Raw genomic sequence first — 23,119 nt, forward strand, 5'->3', positions numbered from 1 at the left:
CTCAGACACATGTTGACAGATTAAATAGTTCACTGAAGTTACATAATGTGTGTGTGTGTGTGTGTGTGTGTGTGTGTGTGTGTGTGTGTGTGTGTGTGTGTGTGTGTGTGTGCGTGCGTGAGTGTGTGTGTGTAAAGATCCATTTAGATGTTGGAGAGAGTGAGTCCAGATGTTTTATTAGTGGTATCAGTGTTTTATTTTGGCGGGACAGTGTGATGTGTAGTTTTGTTGCTCTCAGTATCTGAATCATTTGTGAAATGTTGTTTTGTGTAAAAACTAGAGCTGTCAAAGTTAACGTGATAATAACTCGTTAACGCCACTAATGTCTTGAACACATTAACACGACTCTAATTAACCTCTTATTAACAGGCCGCCGATCTTTCGGAGGTTGTAGTGGCTCAGTTTCAAAGCTAGAGTGAAGATACTGGTATCATAGTAAACTAGAGAACCTGATGAATCCATCGATTCCAACCATGGTACTACTACTACTACTACTACTACTACTACTACTACTACTACTACTACTACTACTACTACTGGTAACATAGTAAACTAGAGAACCTGATGAATCCATCGATTCCAACCATGTCAGACTAGCTGGTCATGAAGGAGGTTAAATAACGCTCCAAACTGACACTACATGTTGGCAAGAAAAAACTGTCATGACCATCTTCAAAGGGGTCCCTTGACCTCTGACCTCCAGATCAGTGAATGTAAATGGGTTCTATGGGTACCCACGAGTCTCCCCTTTACAGACATGCCCACTTTATGATAATCACATGCAGTTTGGGGCAAGTCATAGTCAAGTCAGCACACTTAGGTAAAGTTGTGATTGGTGATGTTGGCTCTGTATAGATAGACTTGACTTTGGGTAGAGAGCTGTCTGGAGCAGCTGTGTCTCGGTGGGTAGCGCGGGTCGTCCTCTAATCACAGGGTTGTCAGTTCGATCCCCGGCTCCTCCTCTTTACCACATGGACTGCAGAAATTAGTGTACATTTGGAGCGTTATTTTACCTCCTTCACTACATGCTAGTCTGACATGGTTGGTACCGATGGATTCATCAGGTGTTCTAGTTTCAGACGATACCAGGATCTTCACTCTAGCTTTAGAACTGATCCTGCTTCAGCCTCTGAAACACAGTAAAGTCAGTTGATCCCGTGGTAAACAAAACGTGGACCAACTCATAGAAACAGAGCTACAAGAAGTCACACACACACACACACACACACACACACACACACACACACACACACACACACACACACACAGAGTTTGGCAGTGAAGCAGCTGTGATGTCATCAGAAGCAGATTGAAACAAACGCCCGAATGACTCATTTCCTGTAGGGAGAGTGACATCACTGAGTGTGTGTGTGTGTGTGTGTGTGTGTTTATTTGTGTAAAATCTCTCGTTGTCTCTATGGACTGGTTTGAGGCTTTAAGGAGTTTTATTTTCTCTGCAGTGTGAAGATTAAAAATCAGAAATGTTTTTGATGTTTTTCTACATCATCATTTCTACACAGAATGCTGCTCTCTGATTGGCTGTCATAATATTGACGCTCACATACTCATACATGCCACCGTTTAACGCACCAACAGAAATATTTAAGACCTAGAGACCGATGAAAGAGACGCTTGATGACAGACTGAGTTACAGAGGAGAGACGGACCGCTATCACTAAAGTCATTTCACACGTAAGAAGAAGAATGCCGTTCTTGCATTTGGCGTTTGTCTTTCACGCCATGTAGTCTGTACCGACTGCAATATAAACGCATTTGTGTGAATATGCCAGGTACGGTGGACAGAACCTGCCAAAATAAAAAATAAATAAATAAATGACTCGATAAATAAACAAATAAATAAATATGCCATTAAAAGTAGCTAAAATAATACTAAAAATGAATGTGATAAATGTGTGTGTATTTCTGTTTTATTTTATTTGTTTTATTTATTTACCTTTGTATTAATTCCCTTATTTATTTACTCTTACAAATGCATGAATAAATAAATGCTTAAACACATAAATAAATACATGTTTAAAAGTAAATAGAAAATAAATAAAAAAATATTTGCCAAACTAAATAAATAAATACAAAAATAATATAAAAAATAAATATAGTCATGAATTAATTGATAAAATGTTACATAAATTGATATTTCTGTTTTAATTTGCTTTTTTATTTATTTACCTTTGTATTAATGTATTTATTCATGTATTTATTTTTACCAATCTATATATTTTGCATATTTCTTTGCATTTCTTTTGTATTATTTATACATCCATTTATTTACTTTTTGCATTTCTTTTCTTTTTTTTAAAGTTATTTTTAAATATATTTATTTATTTATGCATGATTTTCCCTTTGCATTTCACCCCCTGTTTATTTCCCCAAACTTATTTATCTCTGTTTTAATTTCTTTATACATTGATTGATATAAAGGTAAACATGAAAAAGAAAATTAAAACAGAAATATCCATTTATGTCACATTTTATCAATTAATGAATGACTACATTTATTTTTATATTATTTTTGTTACTTTTAATGGCGTATTTATTTATTTATTTATTTTTTATATTTTGGCAGGTTCTGTCCTCCATAGTTCCGCTCAGAGTTTGTGACTAAGAATAAAAATATGGTAGGACGGAAGGTGGACGGGTCCAGCAAACACAGGACTTTCAACCATGGCATTTGTGACACGTTCTCCGTACTTATTTTATGTTGTCTACCTACGTATTTGACTTAATTTACGTCGGTATTTTAAGCCCAGCCATGATGAAAAAGAGAAGATATTTAGATTCAGACATCTAAACGTGTGTCTAAGGCTCTCTGGGATGTTTCCTCGTGTCTCCGTGTTAACTGTAGATCTGCAGTAAATATTTAGTCTGGGTTTGGTTTCTGTGTCTGATGTCACTCATGCCTTCGACATTATATCATGTTCTTTATCCTCGGGGGGGCACGGAGTTACACTGTGTACTCACAGTTTGTCTTTTTAAGCTGCAATTACAGTTGTGTTGGACAGCGTGTGGACGTCTCTCTATGAGAGGGTTTTTATATTTTTACACAAAGAAGACTCGACTCCATTCTGATCCAGATGACTTCTTTATTCAGAGTGAATGCAAACAAAGTGTCTTCTATATTTGTTTAGTTATCTGTCAGTCAGTAACATCATAACCTCTGTCCTGTGGAGAAGTCAACAGTAGTGGCTGGTGCAGATGTGCAGCAGGACTTTCAGACTGAATCACTGAGCTGATTGAGTTTATTTGACGTTTAATTTTAGTTGAGACGGAACAAAATCACCAACTTTGATGAGAAAATCTGAGTGTCCTTCTTGCTCCCTGTAAAGTAAAAAGTGTTGTTAATACAGGCTTGAACTGTATAAAAGCACTGATGTGAGACTGAGGACGTTAAACTCTTACAGTGTGTTTGTCTCTGCAGCAGCAGAAGTTAAATTCCTGCTTGTTGTTCTGGATTCCAGAAAAAAACAAAAAACTAAATCAACACTTATTGAATTTGAGCACAAAGAGACGCAGTCTGACTGCTGCTGAACCAACAGAGACGCATTCATCATCATCATCATCATCATCATCATCATGAGACAATGAGTGTGTCATTGCATGTGTGTTTATACACTAAAATGTACCTTAAAGGGAGATTAGTCCAGTATTTAATCCTCTTATCAACATGGGAGTGGACAAATATGCTGCTTTATGTAAATGTATGTCTATATTTATTATTATAAATCAATGAACAACACAAATCAATGACAGATATTGATCCAGAAACCCTCACAGGTACTGCATTTAGCATAAAACAATATGCTCACATCATAACATGTCAAACTGCAGCCCAACAGGCAACAACAGCTGTCAGTGTGTCAGTGTGCTGACTTGACTATGACTTGCCCCAAACTGCATGTGATGATCATAAAGTGGGCATGTCTGTAAAGGGGAGACTCGTGGGTACCCATAGAACCCATTTACATTCACACATCTGGAGGTCAGAGGTCAAGGGACCCCTTTGAAAATGGCCATACCAGTTTTTCCTCGCCAAAATTTAGTATACGTTCGGAGCGTTATTTAACCTCCTTCATGACAAGCTAGTATTTTTCTGACTTTTTTCAGATATTTTTCAAAGTTTTTATTGGACATTCAGACTTTTCTTTTTTTTACATTTTTAAACATTTTTCTGAAATTTTTTCTGACTTTTAAAAACAATTTGGAAATTTTTCAGACTTTTTGGGGACTTTTTGATTTATTTTATTTTTTAAGATTTTTTGGATATTTTTCGGACATTTTTAAAATCAAATCTGACTTTTTTCCGACATTTTTCTGATTTTTTTTAACAAAAGCCCTCATACATTTACATATCTAGAGGTCAGAGGTCAAGGGACTCCTTTGAAAACAGCCATGACAGCTTTTCCTCCCCAAAATGTAGCATAAATTCGGAGCATTATTTAACTTCCTTCATTACAAGCCAGTATGACACAGTTGTTACAAATACATTCTTTAGGTTTTCTAGTTTCATACGATGCCACGATCTACACTCTGGCTTTAAAACTGGGCCGCTACAACCTCAAACCAGTCACAAATACAAAAGGCAGAAATGTCCTCCAGTGTGTTCAGAGGGTCTGCAGATGTTTGGGGGTCGCTGTGTGCAGCGTTCAGGTTTTCATCTGTTTCCAATCAGGCAACACGGCCGACTGCAGACTTCAAAATAAAACTTGGGAGAAGCGCTGCAGTTTCAAAATAAAAGTCTTTCAGTAGTAGGAGATCAGTGTGAAATGTTGCAAGGTTTTTACGCTGCGTTTAAAGACACTGTTTGTTTAGTCCTGCAGTCATCAGCTGGTTCCTTAAACCACCCGAGAACATCTGCACGTGCTCAGTTCTGACCTCACTCAACCCAAACAGATGTTTGTCATTAAAGCTGCAGAGCTGCAGCTGACCGAGAGAGAACAACTAGAACATACAGGAAGCATCAGGAAGCTGTGATCGATGAAGGTTCATCAGCCGTCACTGTGGCTGTTTTCGAAACCGCATACTATACTAGTAGTACGTACTGATTTGGCCAAAATGTAGTATGTAGTATGCAGTATGCGAACAAAAGCAAAATCTCCAGTATGCCAGAAATACCCGGATGACGTACTGATTTGGAAAAATTCTCCAGTCTGCATCGGACCAGTCTATCTCGCCTACTGTATCCCACAATGCAAAGCGGCGGAGCAGCACAGGCTACGGGTATAAAAACAGCAGCCAGAAGCTGCTCTTTTTTTACGTTTTCTGTAGCCATTTCAACACTAAATTCACTTCTGAACGTTTTTGAGGCGAGAAATCAACTGTGTAGATTATTAATATCGGCCGTTTTACGAAGTTAGATGGCGAATCGAACATTTGTTCCACCGTTGTCGGAGTTTAGAAGCTCCACAGAATACCGTGACAGCCAGCGAGCGCCTGCCCGGGTCGCTGCCAGCAAGCCGGGTAGTCACGCTCAGAGACCGCTATGAGCTGCTGGAGCTCTCTAGAGACCGGTCTGTAGACGAGAGGCTTTGATTTCCTTGTTGACGGATAGTTTGTTTAAATATCACAACACAGATGTCCATTATAAATTAACAGGAAACTGTGTTTATTTGCCTTTTTGGAGTTGAAAAGCTCCACAATCACCCGCGGGCGTAGCTCGCTGGAGAGCCGGCCAGTGACGCTCACAGAGCGGCTGCAGAGCAGCAGAGTGGCGAGGGAAGATGAGAGGAGAGGAAGAGGAGAGAGAAGAGGAGAGGAGAGAGAAGAGGAGAGGAGAGGAAGAGGAGAGAGAAGAGGAGAGGAGAGAGAAGAGGAGAGGAGAGGAGAGAGAAGAGGAGAGGAGAGAGAAGATGAGAGGAGAGGAAGAGGAGAGAGAAGAGGAGAGGAGAGAGAAGAGGAGAGGAGAGGAGAGAGAAGAGGAGAGGAGAGAGAAGATGAGAGGAGAGAGAAGAGGAGAGAGAAGAGGAGAGAGAAGAGGAGAGGAGAGGAGAGGAGAGGAGAGGAGAGAGAAGAGGAGAGGAGAGGAAGAGGAGAGGGAAGAGGAGAGAGAAGAGGAGAGAGAAGAGGAGAGGAGAGGAGAGGAGAGGAGAGAGAGAGAGAGGAGAGGAGAGAGAGAGGGAGAGGAGAGGAGAGGAGAGAGAGAGGAGAGGAGAGGAGAGGAGAGGAGAGGAGAGAGAAGAGGAGAGGAGAGGAGAGAGAAGAGGAGAGGAGAGAGAAGATGAGAGGAGAGGAAGAGGAGAGAGAAGAGGAGGAGAGGAAGAGGAGAGAGAAGAGGAGAGGAGAGGAGAGAGAAGAGGAGAGGAGAGGAGAGGAGAGGGAGAGAGAAGAGGAGAGAGAAGAGGAGAGAGAAGAGGAGAGGAGAGGAGAGGAGGGAGGGAGGAGAGAGAAGAGGAGAGGAGAGGAAGAGGAGAGAGAAGAGGAGAGGGAGAGAGAAGATGAGAGGAGAGGAAGAGGAGAGAGAAGAGGAGAGGAGAGAGAAGAGGAGAGGAGAGGAGAGAGAAGAGGAGAGGAGAGAGAGAAGAGGAGAGGAGAGAGAAGATGAGAGGAGAGAGAAGAGGAGAGAGAAGAGGAGAGAGAAGAGGAGAGGAGAGGAGAGGAGAGGAGAGGAGAGAGAAGAGGAGAGGAGAGGGAAGAGGAGAGAGAAGAGGAGAGAGAAGAGGAGAGGAGAGGAGAGGAGAGGAGAGGAGAGAGAAGAGGAGAGGAGAGGAAGAGGAGAGGGAAGAGGAGAGGAGAGAGAAGATGAGAGGAGAGGAAGAGGAGAGAGAAGATGAGGGAGAGGGAGAGAGAAGAGGAGAGGAGAGGAGAGAGAAGAGGAGAGGAGAGAAGATGAGAGGAGAGAGAAGAGAGAGGAGAGGAGAGGAGAAGAAGAGGGAGGAGAGGAAGAGGAGAGAGAAGAGGAGAGGAGAGGAGAGAGAAGAGGAGAGGAGAGGAGAGAGAAGATGAGAGGAGAGGAGAGGAAGAGGAGAGGAGAGGAGAGAGAAGAGGAGAGGAGAGGAGAGAGAAGAGGAGAGGAGAGAGAAGATGAGAGGAGAGAGAAGATGAGAGGAGAGGAAGAGGAGAGAGAAGAGGAGGAGAGGAAGAGGAGAGAGAAGAGGAGAGGAGAGGAGAGAGAAGAGGAGAGGAGAGGAGAGAGGAGAGGAGAGAGAAGAGGAGAGAGAAGAGGAGAGAGAAGAGGAGAGGAGAGGAGAGGAGAGGAGAGGAGAGAGAAGAGGAGAGGAGAGGAAGAGGAGAGAGAAGAGGAGAGGAGAGAGGAGAGGAGAGAGAAGAGGAGAGAGAAGAGGAGAGGAGAGAGAAGAGGAGAGGAGAGAGAAGAGGAGAGGAGAGGAAGAGGAGAGAGAAGAGGAGAGAGAAGAGGAGAGGAGAGAGAAGATGAGAGGAGAGAGAAGATGAGAGGAGAGGAAGAGGAGAGAGAAGAGGAGAGGAGAGGAAGAGGAGAGAGAAGAGGAGAGGAGAGAGGAGAGGAGAGAGAAGAGGAGAGGAGAGAGAAGAGGAGAGAGAAGAGGAGAGAGAAGAGGAGAGGAGAGAGAAGAGGAGAGGAGAGGAAGAGGAGAGAGAAGAGGAGAGGAGAGAGGAGAGGAGAGAGAAGAGGAGAGGAGAGAGAAGATGAGAGGAGAGGAAGAGGAGAGAGAAGAGGAGAGGAGAGGAAGAGGAGAGAGAAGAGGAGAGGAGAGAGGAGAGGAGAGGAAGAGGAGAGAGAAGAGGAGAGAGGAGAGGAGAGAGAAGAGGAGAGGAGAGGAGAGAGAAGAGGAGAGAGGAGAGGAGAGAGAAGAGGAGAGGAGAGAGAAGAGGAGAGGAGAGGAAGAGGAGAGAGGAGAGGAGAGAGAAGAGGAAGAGGAGAGAGAAGAGGAGAGGAGAGGAAGAGGAGAGAGAAGAGGAGAGGAAAGAGAAGAGGAGAGGGAAAGAGCAGCTTCTGACGGGGCAGAGAGGTTCCTGATGAGACAACATGTCTCTAATATCTGGAGGGAGATCAGTCCTTTTGCTGTAACTGAAAAAGCAGTTTAAAGTAAACGTTGTGGATGAATGTTTTATATTTCCCGTCTCTCCTCGTTGATGATTCTGTTTGTCGGACTTCTTTATGAGCTGTCAGAATAAATAGTTTAAACCTGCAGTATCTTATAAAGTAAACAAGCACAACATAAACAACAAAATCAAAGTTGTATTTTTTGATAATATTGTAATAGTGGTACAAGTTAGTTTTTTTGTCCTGTGCTTTAAGAGCTGGTTTGAAGGCTTAAGCCTCGTCTAGCATACTGCTAAATACATCACTTTAACTGTCACATACTGCATACTACTGAGGAACGCAGTATACAGTATGTACTGTATACTGCATACTGCGCTCCTCAGTAGTATGCAGTATGCGGTTTCGAAAACAGCCTCTCTGTTTAATGGATCTGTGTGTGTGTGTGTGTGTGTGTGTGTGTTGAACAGGAACTGGTGTGCGTTCGTGGTGACGAAGACGGTGAGCTGTGTGGTCGAGGACGGAGTGGAAACCTACGTGAAGCCTGATTATCATCCCTGCAGCTGGGGGAGTGGACAGTGCAGCAGGGTGGTGGCGTGAGTACACTTTACACATATTATATATATATACACACACACACATTTTTAAATTAAGATTTTTAAATATATGTTTTAAAGCCAGAATGGATATATCTGCTTCATCTGAATCTATGTGGAGGTAGAAAAAGAAGTTACCGCTTTTATTGTTGTAGTCTGAGTAATGTGACGTCACATCCGTTCTGTATCCAATATTTTAATTGATAAAATGTGAAATTAATTGATATTTCTGTTTTAATTAGCTTTTTTTTTAAATGTATTTACCTTTGTATTAATTCCCTAATTTATTTACTTTTACAAATACATGAATAAATAAATACTTAGTAGATAAATAAAAACAAACATTTAAAAGTAAATATAAAATAAATAATTAATAAATGCAGAAATGTATTAATAAATGAATACAAAAATAATATTAATAATAAATGTAGTCATTAATTAATTGATAAAATGTGACATAAATTGATATTTCTATTTTCATTTTCTTTTTTCTTTATTTACCTTTGTATTTATTTATTTATGTATTTATTTTTACAATTGTTTTATATTTATTTATTTTGCATATAGTTTTTGCATTTATTTTGTGTTATTCTCTTTAATTTCTGTGTATTTAATTTAGCATTTTTGTTATTCACTCATTTAGTTTTGTATTTATTTTGTATTAATTAATTATTTTTTTATTTATTTTACATTTATTTTTAAATGTATGTATTCATTTATGTGTTTAAGCTTTATTTATTTATTGATTTTCCCTTAGCATTTTACCCCTTATTTATTTCCCCAAAATTATTTATCTCTGTATTTTTTTTCATTCATACATTTGTAAGACTCAATAAATAAGGGAATTTATACAAAGGTAAATAAATAAAATAATAAATAAATAAATAAAAAAATACAAAAAGAGAAATTAAACAGAAGAGTTAATAAAAAAGCAAATTAAAACAGAAGCATGAATTTTTGTCACAAATTTAAAAATGAATTAATGACTGCATTAATTTTTTATGTTATTTTCGATACTTACTGACATAGTTAGTTATTTATCAAGTCATTTATTTAATTATTCATTTATTTTTTATTTTGGCAGGTTCCGTCCTCTATAGCAACGGTACCCGGTTTTAATAATATAATAATAAAAACAGCTGTAAGTGGATCCAAACATGGCCGAGCTGTGTGGAGCTACTTTGCTCTGACCAGAGAATCGATCCGTCTGATTGGCTCAGTTGAGTCAAGCTATAACCGGATTAACTGAGTCTGTCGCTGCGACCCTCATTAACTCATCAGAATCTGTTCTCAGGTCTGGATGGAACCGTAACCCGGTCCGGCTCCAGTTCCTGTTGAACTTTGACCTCTTCTGTTCTGTTCAGTCATCGGCTGTCTGTCCTGTCTCTGCAGCTACCGGACCTACATGAAGCCGCGCTACAAAGTGGCCTACAAGATGGTGACGGACATGGAGTGGAAGTGTTGCCATGGTTACAGTGGAGAGGACTGCAACCACGGTCCGGTTGGGGGATCGGGAACCCAGATTTCCACCACCAGACCTCAGCCCAGACCGGGACAGGCAGGAGGAGGAGGTTGGGGAGGAGGAGGAGGTCTGGGAGGAGGAGGAGGAGGTCTGGGAGGAGGAGGAGGAGGTCTGGGAGGAGGAGGAGGTCTGGGAGGAGGAAGAGGAGGTCTGGGAGGAGGCAGTTCTGGAACTGGACAGAGTGGAGGACACAGCGGTGAGTGGATTCTCATTTATATTTATTTATTTATATGACACTTTTAAATGACATATTTCTGTTTTAATTTCCTTTTTAAAATGTATTTACCTTTCTATTAATTCCCTTATTTATTTACTTTTCTGTTTAATTTCCACTTTTAAATTTGTTTATTTATTTTTGCATTTATTTGTTATTTATTTTATATTCATTTTTTAAATGTATATGCATTTATTTATTTATGCTTGATTTTCCCTTGGCATTTCACCCCCTATTTATTTCCCCCAAATTATTATTTTCTCTGTATTTTGTTTTTTCATTCATACATTTTTAAGAGTCAATAAATAAGGGAATTAATACGAAGGTAAATAAATAAATATGCCATTAAAAGTAGCAAACATAATGTGACATAAATTGATATTTCTGTTTTATTTGCTTTTTTAAATTTATTTACCTTTGTATTAATTCCCTTATTTATTTACTCTCCTGTTTAATTACACTTTTAAATTTGTTCATTAATTTTTGCATTTATTTTGTATTTATTTATTTATTTTTGTATTTTTGTTTGAATTTATTTAAAAAAAATTTAAATGTATCTATTAATTTATGTGTTTATTTATTTATGTATGATTTTCCCTTTGTATTTCACCCCCTATTTATAGAGTTTTGACTAGGCAAAATTATGTTGCAAATATCTCTAACTAATATCCTGTCTAGCTATTAAATGTTTAAACGTCTTGCCATATGAGGCCTGCCTTCGTCTCCATGTGATTGGAGCTCTGACGTTGCTGCTTCCTGTTTTCTTCCAGGAGGACGAGCTGAGAACGAGAAGATGAGACAGCTTGAGGAGAAGATCCAGAGTCTGACCAAGAACCTCCAGGACTTTCAGTCCAGCGTGAACGAACACTTTCAGCAGGAGGGCAACAGGCCTGGCTTCAGTGGAGGAGGAGGAGGAGGCTCTTCAGGAGGAAGAAACCCAGCGGATGCAGCTCAGCCGGAGATTAAAGAGACAATTCACAGCATTCAGACCAAACTGGACCAGCTGGACAACCGCACGCAGGTCAGTCACTGCCGCTGTGTGTGCCACTGTGTGTGCTGCTGTGTGTGCCGCTGTGTGCTGCTGTGTGTGCTTCTGTGTGCCGCTGTGTGTGCCACTGTGTGTGCCGCTGTGTGCTGCTGTGTGTGCCACTGTGTGTGCCGCTGTGTGTGCCGCTGTGTGTGCCACTGTGTGTGCCGCTGTGTGTGCCGCTGTGTGCTACTGTGTGTGCTTCTGTGTGCCGCTGTGTGTGTTGCTGTGTGTGCCGCTGTCTGTACTGCTGAGTGTGCCCCTGAGTGTGCCCCTGTGTGCCGCTGTGTGTGCCACTGTGTGTGCCGCTGTGTGTGCCTGTGTGTGGCTGTGTGTGCCGCTGTGTGTGCCGCTGTGTGCCGCTGTGTGCTGTGTGTGCTGCTGTGTGTGTTGCTGTGTCTGCCCCTGTGTGCCGCTGTGTGTGCCGCTGTGTGCGTCACTGTGTGCCGCTGTGTACTGTATGTGCCGCTGTGTGTGCCGCTGTGTGTGCCGCTGTGTGTGCCGCTGTGTGCCGCTGTGTGCTGCTGTCTGCCGCTGTGTCTGCTGCTGTGTGTTGCTGTGTGTGCCGCTGTGTGTGCTGCTGTGTCTGCCCCTGTGTGCCGCTGTGTGTGCCGCTGTGTGCGTCGCTGTGTGCCGCTGTGTACTGTATGTGCCGCTGTGTGTGCTGCTGTGTGTGCCGCTGTGTGTGCCGCTTTGTTTGCCACTGTGTGCCGCTGTGTGCCGCTGTCTGCCGCTGTGTCTGCTACTGTGTGCTACTGTGTGCTACTGTGTGTGCCGCTGTGTGTGCTGCTGTGTGCTACTGTGTGTGCCGCTGTGTCTGCTACTGTGTGCTATTGTGTGCTACTGTGTGTGCCGCTGTGTCTGCTACTGTGTGCTACTGTGTGCTACTGTGTGTGCCGCTGTGTGTGCCGCTGTGTCTGCTACTGTGTGCTACTGTGTGTGCCGCTGTGTGTGCTGCTGTGTGTGCTGCTGTGTGCCGCTGTGTGTGCAGCTGTGTGTGCCGCTGTGTGCTGATGTGTGTGCTGCTGTGTGTGCCGCTGTGTGTGCCGCTGTGTGTGCTGCTGTGTGCCGCTGTGTGTGCTGCTGTGTGTGCTGCTGTGTGTAAGATAGGACCTGATCACAAAACGTTACTGGAGCTGTAGCTGATGCGTCTCTCCTCCAACAGGCTCATGATAAAACGCTGGTCAGCATCAACAACCACCTGGTGAACGGGAAGGGGAACGACCTGGATGGAGGTCTGCCTGAAGGAGGACTGAATACGCTGAAGGAGGAGATCCTGAGGGAGCTGGAGAGGAGGGTGTCGCTGTCCTGCTCCTCCTGTCAGGTATCACATTGACCTCCTTTAATGAGCCATTCATCCATAATAACAAAACGGCTTCTGAGTAGCAGAAATAAAATAAAAGATAACGAGTGCAGCTGAAGTGAAACCGGTCGGTTGTGTGTTTCCAGGCCGGCGTGGAGGATCTGCGCAGACAGCAGCAGGAGGACAGGGAGAGCATTCGAGCTCTGGAGAAGCAGCTAAACGCCATGGACGTTCGGTATCGGCAGGGCCTGGACGGGCTGCGACGGGACGTGATGCGTTTGAACGGATGCTGCGACACCGTCGGTGACCTCCAAAACCGCGTCACTGATGCCGAGCGCAAGATCAGCTCCGCCTCCGAGAACTTTGATGTCCTGCAGAACCGTCTGGACAGCGGGCTCAGCGGAGGAGGCGGCAACAGAGGAGGAGGGTTTGGTGGCGGCGGTGGAGGAATCGGGGGAGGCGGGAGGGACTTCGCGGTGACGGAGGATAGACTGGACTACCGGCTGAAGGACCTGGAGCGGCGGATCAACAGCACGGTGCAACGGACCGAGCAGAGCTGCTCGTACCTGGAGAACGACCTGAAGGACTACTTCCACCGAGAGCTGGGGGACCTGAGGACCGTGTTCCTGGACCGGTTTGACGACCAGGCCTTCAGGATCGCTGACGTGGAGCTGGACGTGGGGCTGGTGAAGGACAGGGTGGGCGACCACGGCAAGAGGCTGTCGAAGCTGGAAAACAACACGTCCGTCTTGAGCCGGAGGCAGGAGGAGTGCCGCTGTGGAGGGGCTGAAGGAGGCGGAGGAAGAGGAGGAGGCGTTGACCGGGGAGATGGAGGAGGAAGGTGGGGAGCAGGAGGAGGAGGAGGAGGAGGAGGAGGATCAACAGGAGGATCTGAAGGAGGAGGATCCATAGGTGGAGGATCAACAGGAGGGTCTACAGGAGGATCTACAGGTGGAGGATCTACCGGAGGAAGTAGAGGAGGGTCTACAGGAGGAGGATCAACAGGAGGAGGATCTACAGGTGGAGGGTCTACAGGAGGAGGGTCTACAGGAGGAGGTAGAGGAGGGTCTACAGGAGGAGGGTCTACAGGAGGAGGATTACCTGGGACGGGAGGAGAAACAGAGAGTACCACGGAGAAATCTCTGGAGTGGAGGGTGGTCGCCAACGAGGATCAGATTCGACACTTTAACACTCGAATCAAAGACCTGTCGGTGTCCGGAGACTCTCTGCACGACAAGGTGAGATATAGATTCTCTATAATCTACGAGTTCTGAAGGGAATCAAAGTATCGCTGTAGGAGTGAACTGATAATACACACAGAAAAAAGGAAATTTCTTTGTTTCTAATAACGGGGGAATACGTCGTGCATGTGAAGCAGTCTGTGTTTGATGTGATCATTTTGAGATATTAACGTGTGAATCGTCACCCAGGTCGGGGACCTGAGCCACGATGTGCGTAAGATCAAGGCGCTGACCGGGGACCACGGCGAGCACTTCAACCGCATCGTGACGGAGGTGGAGACGCTGGGCCAGGACTGCGAGCTGTGCGGGAAGGTGGAGGACGAGCTGCGGCGGCTGAAGAATCACTCCCAGGATGCACTGGGGCGCATGCAGAGCCACATCAACAGACTCCAGGTCAGACTGGACTCGGGGGGGGACCCGGGCTGCTTCCAGACATGTTCGCAGCTGGAGGACGAAGTCCATCTGCTGCGAGACGACGTCCGGAGGTGCACCGGCCAATGTAAGACCAGCCCGGACACGCCCACAGGTCAGTTCAACCAATCAGATGGTTGCTCACTAAACCCCGCCCTGTCCCATAGTTACTGTTGCTAACCTGTTTATAAAGATAACACATTTACATCAAGATTCATATTAATGCAGGAAAATACATGATTTGAAACTCTGATTGAAATTGTACGCAAACTACACCCCCACTAGGTGGAGGTTCTGGTGGCTCTGGTGGTACCGGCGGACGCGGGCCTGGGTTGGATGCTGAGAAGCCTTTAGACGGCCACAGTGTGATCGGAGGCTCCATCAACAACAACCAGCTGAAGACGCTGCAGGGCGAACTGTCCGGGGTCATCCTCACCTTCAGCTCCATCAACGACACCCTGAAGGGGCTCGAACACACGGTGCAGAAACACGGCAGCGTCATCACCGACCTCGGTGAGCCCGGCTCGTTCAACGCCGACGCATCTTTACGTCCATTACTTACCGCACCTCTCTCTCTCTCTCTCTCTGAGCTAACGCTTCTCATGGTCCTCTGATCCCCCGACAGGAAACACCAAAGATAAGATCATCTCCGAGCTGGACAAGATCCAGCAGGAGGTGACGGAGCACATCGAGGAGAGCCGCGACCGTCTGGACGGGATGGACCGGGACGTCCGGCGGTTCGAGGGCACGCTCCTGGTGGAGATGGGAGACTGCAAGAGGTCCGGAGACGGGCTGGAGAAGAGGTTGTCCAAGCTGGAGGGAGTCTGCGGGAGGCTGGACGGTGTCTCCGACTCCATCGTCAAGATCAAGGAAGGTACGCGTCCAAAAAACGCCTCAGCTTTATAAATAAAGTAAAGTCATTTTACCATTGAGGCCCCGATCAGCTGACTGTCCATGAACACTGATGTTTACGTTATTGTGTCCTCCATGTGTCCAGGACTGAACCGACACGTGTCCAGTTTGTGGACGTGTGTCTCTGGTCTCAATGAGTCGGTGGTCCATCACGGAGGAATCCTGGACGTCGTCCAGAAGAACCAGGACGACGTCTACGGCAGGATGAAGAACCTGAACTCCAGCCTGAACCAGGTCCTCAAAGACCTGCAGAGTTCCTCTGAGCGCGACCTGACCGGTGAGCTGGACTCTACTCTGATCTACTCTATTCTATTCTATTCTATTCTACTGTCTTCCTCGGCCTCAGTGATGGTTCAGTACAGAGAAACAACGTGAACACTGATCAGTTTTTCTGAAGCTTTAAATCAAGTTTACTTTATTACATTTTTTTCTCAGCTGCTTCGGCTCAGTTCTAAAATAAGATCATGAAGTTTTCTCTCAACAGTATTAATTAAAGTTTAATTATAAATGTATTGTAATTTCTTGTTGTTTGACTCAGAGACACGTTGACCTTGTCTCGGTCACCAACGTGCTCATTGTGATCTAAATACTTACAGTGTAAATGCTTCATATTTTCAGTGATCTGGTTTTCGATAGATTGATAAACAGGTGAGCCAATCACGTGTCTGATTTATTGTTCAGGTGCAGCTCCTCAGGTAACATGTTTCAACCACGTTCACACCGCAGAGGGTCAAACTGCGTCTTAGTTATTGAACCTGAAGTATAAAGGTGCTGTAAAGGTGCTGAAGCAGCTGAGAAACACAGTCAAATGTCTTCTGAAGTTTTCTAAATACGTAAGAAATCAAATGAAAGACGGCGTGTTGATGTCGTATTGTTCTGTTTTGTAGGAACCGTGCTGCTCAACGGAGGTTTGGATCTGTAGCCGTTTATGTTAACTCACTAACTGCAAAGCCAGGGGAGGATGTGTTGTTATAACTATACATATATATATACATATATATATATATGTATATATATATATATATGTGTGTGTTATAAATACCAAAAACTCCAAGTCTGTCTGATTTAAAAGTTGGATGTTAACTAATCAGCAAATAATCAACAAATCCAACACTAGAACGAACATTAACACCAACACAGACATTTAATGACAACGTCTCATGATCAATATCAACATACAGCAATAATAATAATATATATATAATAATATACACTTACAGAGAATGTATTATAATAATATAATCTGTCCTTTCTCCTCCTCCTCTGTTCTGTCCATCTCTTCCAACCAACCAGTAAATCAAACATTTGAAACAATAGGTGATTTTGGCGCAGTGATGCTATTTATAATAATAATAATAATAATAATAATAATAATAATAATAATGGAGGACGGAAAAGGACGAAAAATAAATGAATAAATAAATAAATGACTCAATATATAAATAAATATGCCATTAAAAGTAGCAAAAATAATATAAAAAAATAAATGCAGTCATTAATTAATTGATAAAATGTGACATAAATTGATATTTCTGTTTTAATTTGTTTTTTTAATTTATTTACCTTTGTATCAATTATTTTATTTATTTACTCTTACAAATATATGAATCAATGTATAAAGAAAAGAATGCAGAGTTAAATACGTTTGGGGAAATAAATAAGGGATGAAAAGCACAGGGAAGATCATGCAGAAATAAATAAATATAATAAAATTTGCAAAAATAATATAAAATAAATGTAGCTATTCATTAATTGATTAACTGTGACATAAATTGATATTTCTGTTTTAATTTGCTTTTTTTTATGAAAAGTATGAATAAATGTAAATAAGAAAAGAATACAGAGATAAATAAGTTTAGGGAAATAAATAAGGGTGAAATGCAAAGAGCAAATCATGCATAAATAAATAAATAAATGAATAAATAAACAAATGAATAAATAAATAAATAAATGAATAATTAAATGAATAAATAAACAAATAAATAATTAAATGAATAAATAAACAAATAAATAAGGGGGGAAATGCAAAGGGATAATCATGCATAAATAAATAAATAAATAAATGAATAAATAAGTAAATAAATAAATGAATAAATAAACAAATGAATAAATAAATAAATAAATAAGGGGGGAAATGCAAAGGGAAAAGCATGCATGAATAAATAAATAAATGCTTTAACACATAAATAGATACATTTAAAAATAAATATGAAATGAATAATAAATAAACACATAAATAAAAATAAATTAATAAATTTAAAATTTCATTAAAATAAACACATGAATAAATAAAAGTGGAAATTAAACAGAAGATTAGATAAATATACAAAGGTAAATAGATACAAATGTCACCTTTTATTAAATTGTATTTGTTTTTAATATATTTTTTGCTTTTAATGGCATATTTATTTATTTATCGAGTCATTTCTTTATTTATTAATTTATTTTTGGTTTTGGCAGGTTCTGTCCTCCGTATAAATACGGCTCAGCCAATCACAATCAACTGTTCTAACTCTGTTTTCTAATAATAAAATAAACTCTTAGCTGTGTGCTAACATGCTAACACGGTTCCCCGTCACTCATGAACTTTGTGATATTAACAAACAGAAGGCATTATGGGTAACAGCTGCATCCATGAATCTTTTTAACCTCTTAATGTCTGCCAGCTTCAGCCTCATACTCACTCGCTCCATGTTCAACAACACACGGCTTTATTTAAATCCACTGGAGACCCAACGGACTCCACGTAGGATGTGTTACACTGAATGAATGTTTATTAAATTCACATTATTACACAGGCCTGCCTGGACCCCCAGGACCCCAAGGAGAGAGAGGCTTTAACGGGCCGCTGGGTCCACGAGGGCCTCTCGGACCTCCAGGACGACCGGGTGAAAGTGGATTACGCGGTCTGCCCGGTACGACTGATATTTCACATATTTATATATCCTGATATTATAGAGGAAGAGCCAGATTGAGGTTATAAAGACGTGGAGGTATCTGCTCATTGTGATCTCTAACAGCTGCTCTGTTCTTCTACAGGTCCCAAAGGTGAAACAGGTATGTTGTTTTAAAGGATTCACAGCAGTAAACAGGCTGAAACATCACTTCAGTTCGCTGTAATCTGAACGTGATCTGTTGTGTTATCAGGTTTGTCCGGCGCCGACGCTCACGTACCCAGACTGTCGTTCTCCGCTGCTCTCACGGTTCCCATGGAGAGAGCCGGAACCATCGTCTTTGACAAGATCTTCGTCAATGAAGGAGACTTCTACGACGCCAGAACAGGTGAACATGGGGGGGTCGGGGGTCGGGGGCCGGGGGTTCGATCCCCGGCTCCTCTCGTCCACATGTTGAACTGGTCCGACCGGCAGCAGCTGTTTGTTCTCCGTTGAACTAATTAAGTTGTGATGTTGAAATAATGGTTCTGAAAAGGTCTCACCTGCTCTCAGTGAGTGGGACTGATAATAATAATAACTTTATATATAAGGCATCTTTCAAAACAAGGTTACAAAGTAACAATAAAAACATGATTAAAGTAATTAACATCCAGAACTTAAGATCTAAACAAAATAAAATCATATAAATACAAAATAAATAATATAAATACAAAATACAAAATAAAATCATATAAATCAAAATAAAATCATATAAACACAAAATTAATAATATAAATATATAATAAAATCATATAATTAAAAATGTAATCATATAAACATAACATAAATAATATAAATATAAAATAAAATCATATAAATACAAATTAAATATTATAAATACAAATTAAATATAAGTACAAAATAAAATCATATTAATCACAATAAAATCATATAAATACAAATTAAATCATATATACATACAAAATAAATAATGTAAATACAAAATAAAATCATATAAATCAAAATAAAATCATATAAATACAAAATAAATAATATAAATACAAAATAAAATCATATAGATACAAAATAAAATAAAATAAATACAAAATTAAATCATATAATTCATAATTAAATCATATAGATACAAAATAAAATCTTTTTCAAAATTAGCATCCCTACTTGTAATCGACAGTAATAATTACAGTACACAGATGCAATGTTTGGCGGTACGTCAGTGTTTAGTGTTTACTACTGTTGCCAGGCAACCTACTCTCCTTTCCGGTACCACTCGTTGACTTCTTGCTTATCCACCGAAAATATTTAGTTTGTATGTTCGGAGCATACTGCAACAAACAAGGCGTTGAGCATAAACACCTCTGTGCATGCTTGTAGTGCGTATGCCGTCTACGGAGGCCCACGGTGTCTCACACGAGTATAGACAAAGCTTTAGTCACCTGATCATCAAATGACAGTTCAGTCAACACCTAGTTTTGGTCACCACATCGGTGGTACCAGGCTTTAAAGGGACGTACAGTTGCGTGTCATCGGCATAGCAGTTGAACTCAATGTCGTGTCTATGCATGATTTGCCCACAGGGAAAGCATGTAAACAGTGAATAAAAGGGGACCCAATATAGAGCCTGGGGGGACCCCACAAAATAGAGGAGTGTGAGAGGAGGAGGCATCTCCAAGTGTTGAGATGAACCAATCCAGAACCACATCACTGATGCCAACATGACGGCTGTTTAGGATGATTAAGATTACGCGTCTTTCACATCTCACTCAAATATTTACTTTAAATGTTTCCTGGCGTTGATCACACACATCTGTCACCTTCAGGTATTTTCACCGCCCCCGTCGACGGACATTACTTCTTCAGCGCCATCCTGACGGGTCACAGGAACGAGAAGATCGAGGCGGTTCTGTCCAAGTCCAACTACGGCATGGCGCGGGTGGACTCCGGAGGCTACCAGCCCGAAGGCCTGGAGAACAACCCCGTGGCCGAGGCCAAAACCACTCCGGGATCTCTGGCCGTCTTCAACATCATCCTGCCCCTGCAGACCCGGGACACGGTCTGCATCGACCTGGTGATGGGCAAACTGGCCCACTCCGTGGAGCCGCTCACCATCTTCAACGGCATGCTGCTGTACGAAGACATGTGACGGGTTCACGCTGAGGCCAGGTTCACGACTAACCCCCAAAAGTACGATGTCACTTCCTCATTCGCGAGTGACCCCAAACTGACGACAGAATATTTTAAATGAGCCTTCAGTCCTGAGCAGGTTTCTGTCTCCGTATTCTAACAGATCACATTAGTTTGACTGGTTTTTATATTATTCTGTTTATGTCACTTCACATGTGGACGACAGTCACCGTCTGACTGCCTTAATCCAGACAGCTGATCTGATTAGACCAGCACTGTGAGGACGCATGTCCCTGTAAACCAGGACCAGCACTGTGAGGACGCGTGTCCCTGTAAACCAGGGAAGCCAGCGTAGGACTGACTTGAGATATGTGAATTTGGACCACGGTGTTGGACGGTAAGGACGGACGCTCGACGCAATCCTTAAGCCCCGCCCCCGGCAGATCGGACGTTGTCATGGCAACGTGTGACGGTGTGACTTTTAAATATGATGAAAAAACAAAGAACATTTTTTTTTTTGCTCTGAAGCTTTATAAAAGCAGAATGTTTGAGATGAGTTCACATTGTGAATGTTTTATGTTATTAAGCTGCAGCGGCCGAATATTTAAAAACATTATCACGTAATTTCACTTTGATTTGATTTGACAAGGCTGAAAAACACATTTTATTACAGTCAACACATCCCAATTAAAGGAGGAATATTCAGATCATTTAACTGAAGTAAAGTGGTAATAACCAAATAAGCCTGCATTCTAAATGTTATTTAAATAAACAAAATATTGGAGTTTTCTCATCAAAAATGTACTTAAAGTATTAAAAGTAAAAGTGCAACGATGGAGAAGTGATATCAGGCTTTGATACACGAGTGTGAACATGGGAATTATTGACAAAAATAGACATATTTCAGTATCATCAGACTGATGTGAACAAACTCACAACAGATCAACACATTCAACGGCTCCGTCCGTCATCAGTTACTGAACATGGTGACGGCTTCAGTAACAAAAAGGTATTTATAACACTTCTGCTACTCTGAGTATCATCTTCATTTACACCAAGAAAATTAAATCTTTATTCTCTGACAGGCTTCAGCTCCAGTTTTCATGTAAAACCTGTTTTCTTTTACACTTCACACTTTTATATTGATGAATAATTTTCACTGTCATTAAAGTAAACACGAGTCAAACCCAGCAGGTTGTTTAACAATCTGTGATGTGTTCTTCAAGATGTGATGATCAGGATATATATATATATATATATTTACATATATATATACACAGTCCGGCGTCAAATACCGACACTTTATCACGGCCATAGTATGTCGAAAGATTTCACCAAAAAAAGTCATAGTAAAGTATGTCCAAAAATGTTCAGTCTAACAACCATAGGTTATTGTTCGAACTATATTATGACTTTTTTAAACATACTTTATTTTGACTTTTTTAAATATACCATATTATGACTTTTTTTTCAACATGCTATACTAAACTAAACAGACTGTGTCACATAAGGAACGAACCCACAACCTCCAGTATTCAAACCAGACATCTACCACACTGAGCTATTTCACAGGTCATATCATAACATGTCCAAAAAGAGTACAAAAAAGTAAAAGTATAGTAAGTCGAAAAAAAAGTCATTGGATATTATTCAGAAAAGAACTCATAGTATATACAGTATATGGAAAGTCACAGTATAGTATGTCAAAAAAAGTGATATTATCCTCCCAGGGTTTACTAGAGATAACACTGGGGGGTTATGAAACAGAAAAACAGAAAATTTAATTTATTCCATCTATATCATATCAAGGTTAAGGTTCCAGCACACATAGGGCAAGGTTAGGGTTCCAGCACACAGAGGGTTAGGGTTACCAGCACACATAGGGCAAGGTTAAGGTTCCAGCACACATAGGGCAAGGTTAGGGTTCCAGCACACAGAGGGTTAGGGTTACCAGCACACATAGGGCAAGGTTAGGGTTCCAGCACACAGAGGGTTAGGGTTACCAGCACACATAGGGCAAGGTTAGGGTTCCAGCACACAGAGGGTTAGGGTTACCAGCACACATAGGGCAAGGTTAAGGTTCCAGCACACATAGGGCAAGGTTAGGGTTACCAGCACACAGAGGGTTAGGGTTACCAGCACACATAGGGCAAGGTTAAGGTTCCAGCACACATAGGGCAAGGTTAGGGTTACCAGCACACATAGGGCAAGGTTAGGGTTCCAGCACTCATATGGTTAGGGTGAGGGTTCCAGCACACATAGGGCAAGGTTAGGGTTCCAGCACTCATATGGTTAGGGTGAGGGTTCCAGCACACATAGGGCAAGGTTAGGGTTCCAGCACTCATATGGTTAGGGTGAGGGTTCCAGCACACATAGGGCAAGGTTAGGGTTCCAGCACTCATAGGGTTAGGGTTAGTGCTTCTTTCCAGCCTTGAGGAATATAAATTAATTAATTTATTTGTAACATTTTCTGTTTCATAACCCCCCAGCTGTTTCTCTGGTAAACCCTGGGAGGAGACGCTCGTCTCACTCCACTGTCGGGCACCGGGCATCGATGTGAGGGTGGGGATGGAACCCCGCTCTGCCGCAGCCAGAACCGGGAACTTAGCAACCAATGCCACACTGAGGACTGTTCTCTTTGACTTGGTCATTAGAAGATAGACCTGAAAACAGACTGTGTCACATAAGGATCGAACCAACAGCCTCCAGTATTCCAACCAGATATCTACACACTGAGCTATTTCACAGGTCATATCATAGCATGTCAAAAAAGACTCATAGTTTTAAAAAAGTCATAATATAGTATGTTGAAAAATTTCACGAAAAAAAGTCTGACATTTTTCTTTTGATCACATTATAATATGAGTTGGTTTTTTTTCACTTTTGTCGACATACTATGCTATGAC

The 23,119-nt window shown here is 42.0% G+C and overlaps 1 protein-coding gene across 3 annotated transcripts in view; it reads left to right on the plus strand.

Moving 5' to 3' along the window:
• The window catches only part of emilin1b (elastin microfibril interfacer 1b), a 22,862-nt gene extending 1,459 nt beyond the window's left edge, over positions 1-21,403 (plus strand). The window contains exons 2-17 of one of the 3 annotated variants that reach the window (XM_074657390.1): positions 8,443-8,568; positions 9,961-10,178; positions 10,218-10,286; positions 11,075-11,325; positions 12,497-12,655; positions 12,781-13,690; positions 13,730-13,872; positions 14,065-14,401; positions 14,572-14,799; positions 14,912-15,160; positions 15,284-15,475; positions 16,086-16,106; positions 17,997-18,113; positions 18,238-18,255; positions 18,346-18,480; positions 19,910-21,403. In XM_074657390.1, the coding sequence (XP_074513491.1) occupies positions 8,443-8,568; positions 9,961-10,178; positions 10,218-10,286; positions 11,075-11,325; positions 12,497-12,655; positions 12,781-13,690; positions 13,730-13,872; positions 14,065-14,401; positions 14,572-14,799; positions 14,912-15,160; positions 15,284-15,475; positions 16,086-16,106; positions 17,997-18,113; positions 18,238-18,255; positions 18,346-18,480; positions 19,910-20,232 (3,496 nt within the window). In that variant the 3' untranslated portion in view covers positions 20,233-21,403. Of the gene's footprint in view, positions 1-8,442; positions 8,569-9,960; positions 10,287-11,074; positions 11,326-12,496; positions 12,656-12,780; positions 13,691-13,729; positions 13,873-14,064; positions 14,402-14,571; positions 14,800-14,911; positions 15,161-15,283; positions 15,476-16,085; positions 16,107-17,996; positions 18,114-18,237; positions 18,256-18,345; positions 18,481-19,909 lie in introns of all 3 variants that reach the window. The other 2 variants (XM_074657380.1, XM_074657382.1) reach the window with 2 other exon arrangements.
• The last annotated feature ends 1,716 nt before the right edge of the window (positions 21,404-23,119 follow it).

The sequence above is a fragment of the Sebastes fasciatus genome, chromosome 2 (genome assembly GCF_043250625.1).
Source record: "Sebastes fasciatus isolate fSebFas1 chromosome 2, fSebFas1.pri, whole genome shotgun sequence".
Taxonomy (NCBI): domain Eukaryota; kingdom Metazoa; phylum Chordata; class Actinopteri; order Perciformes; family Sebastidae; genus Sebastes; species Sebastes fasciatus.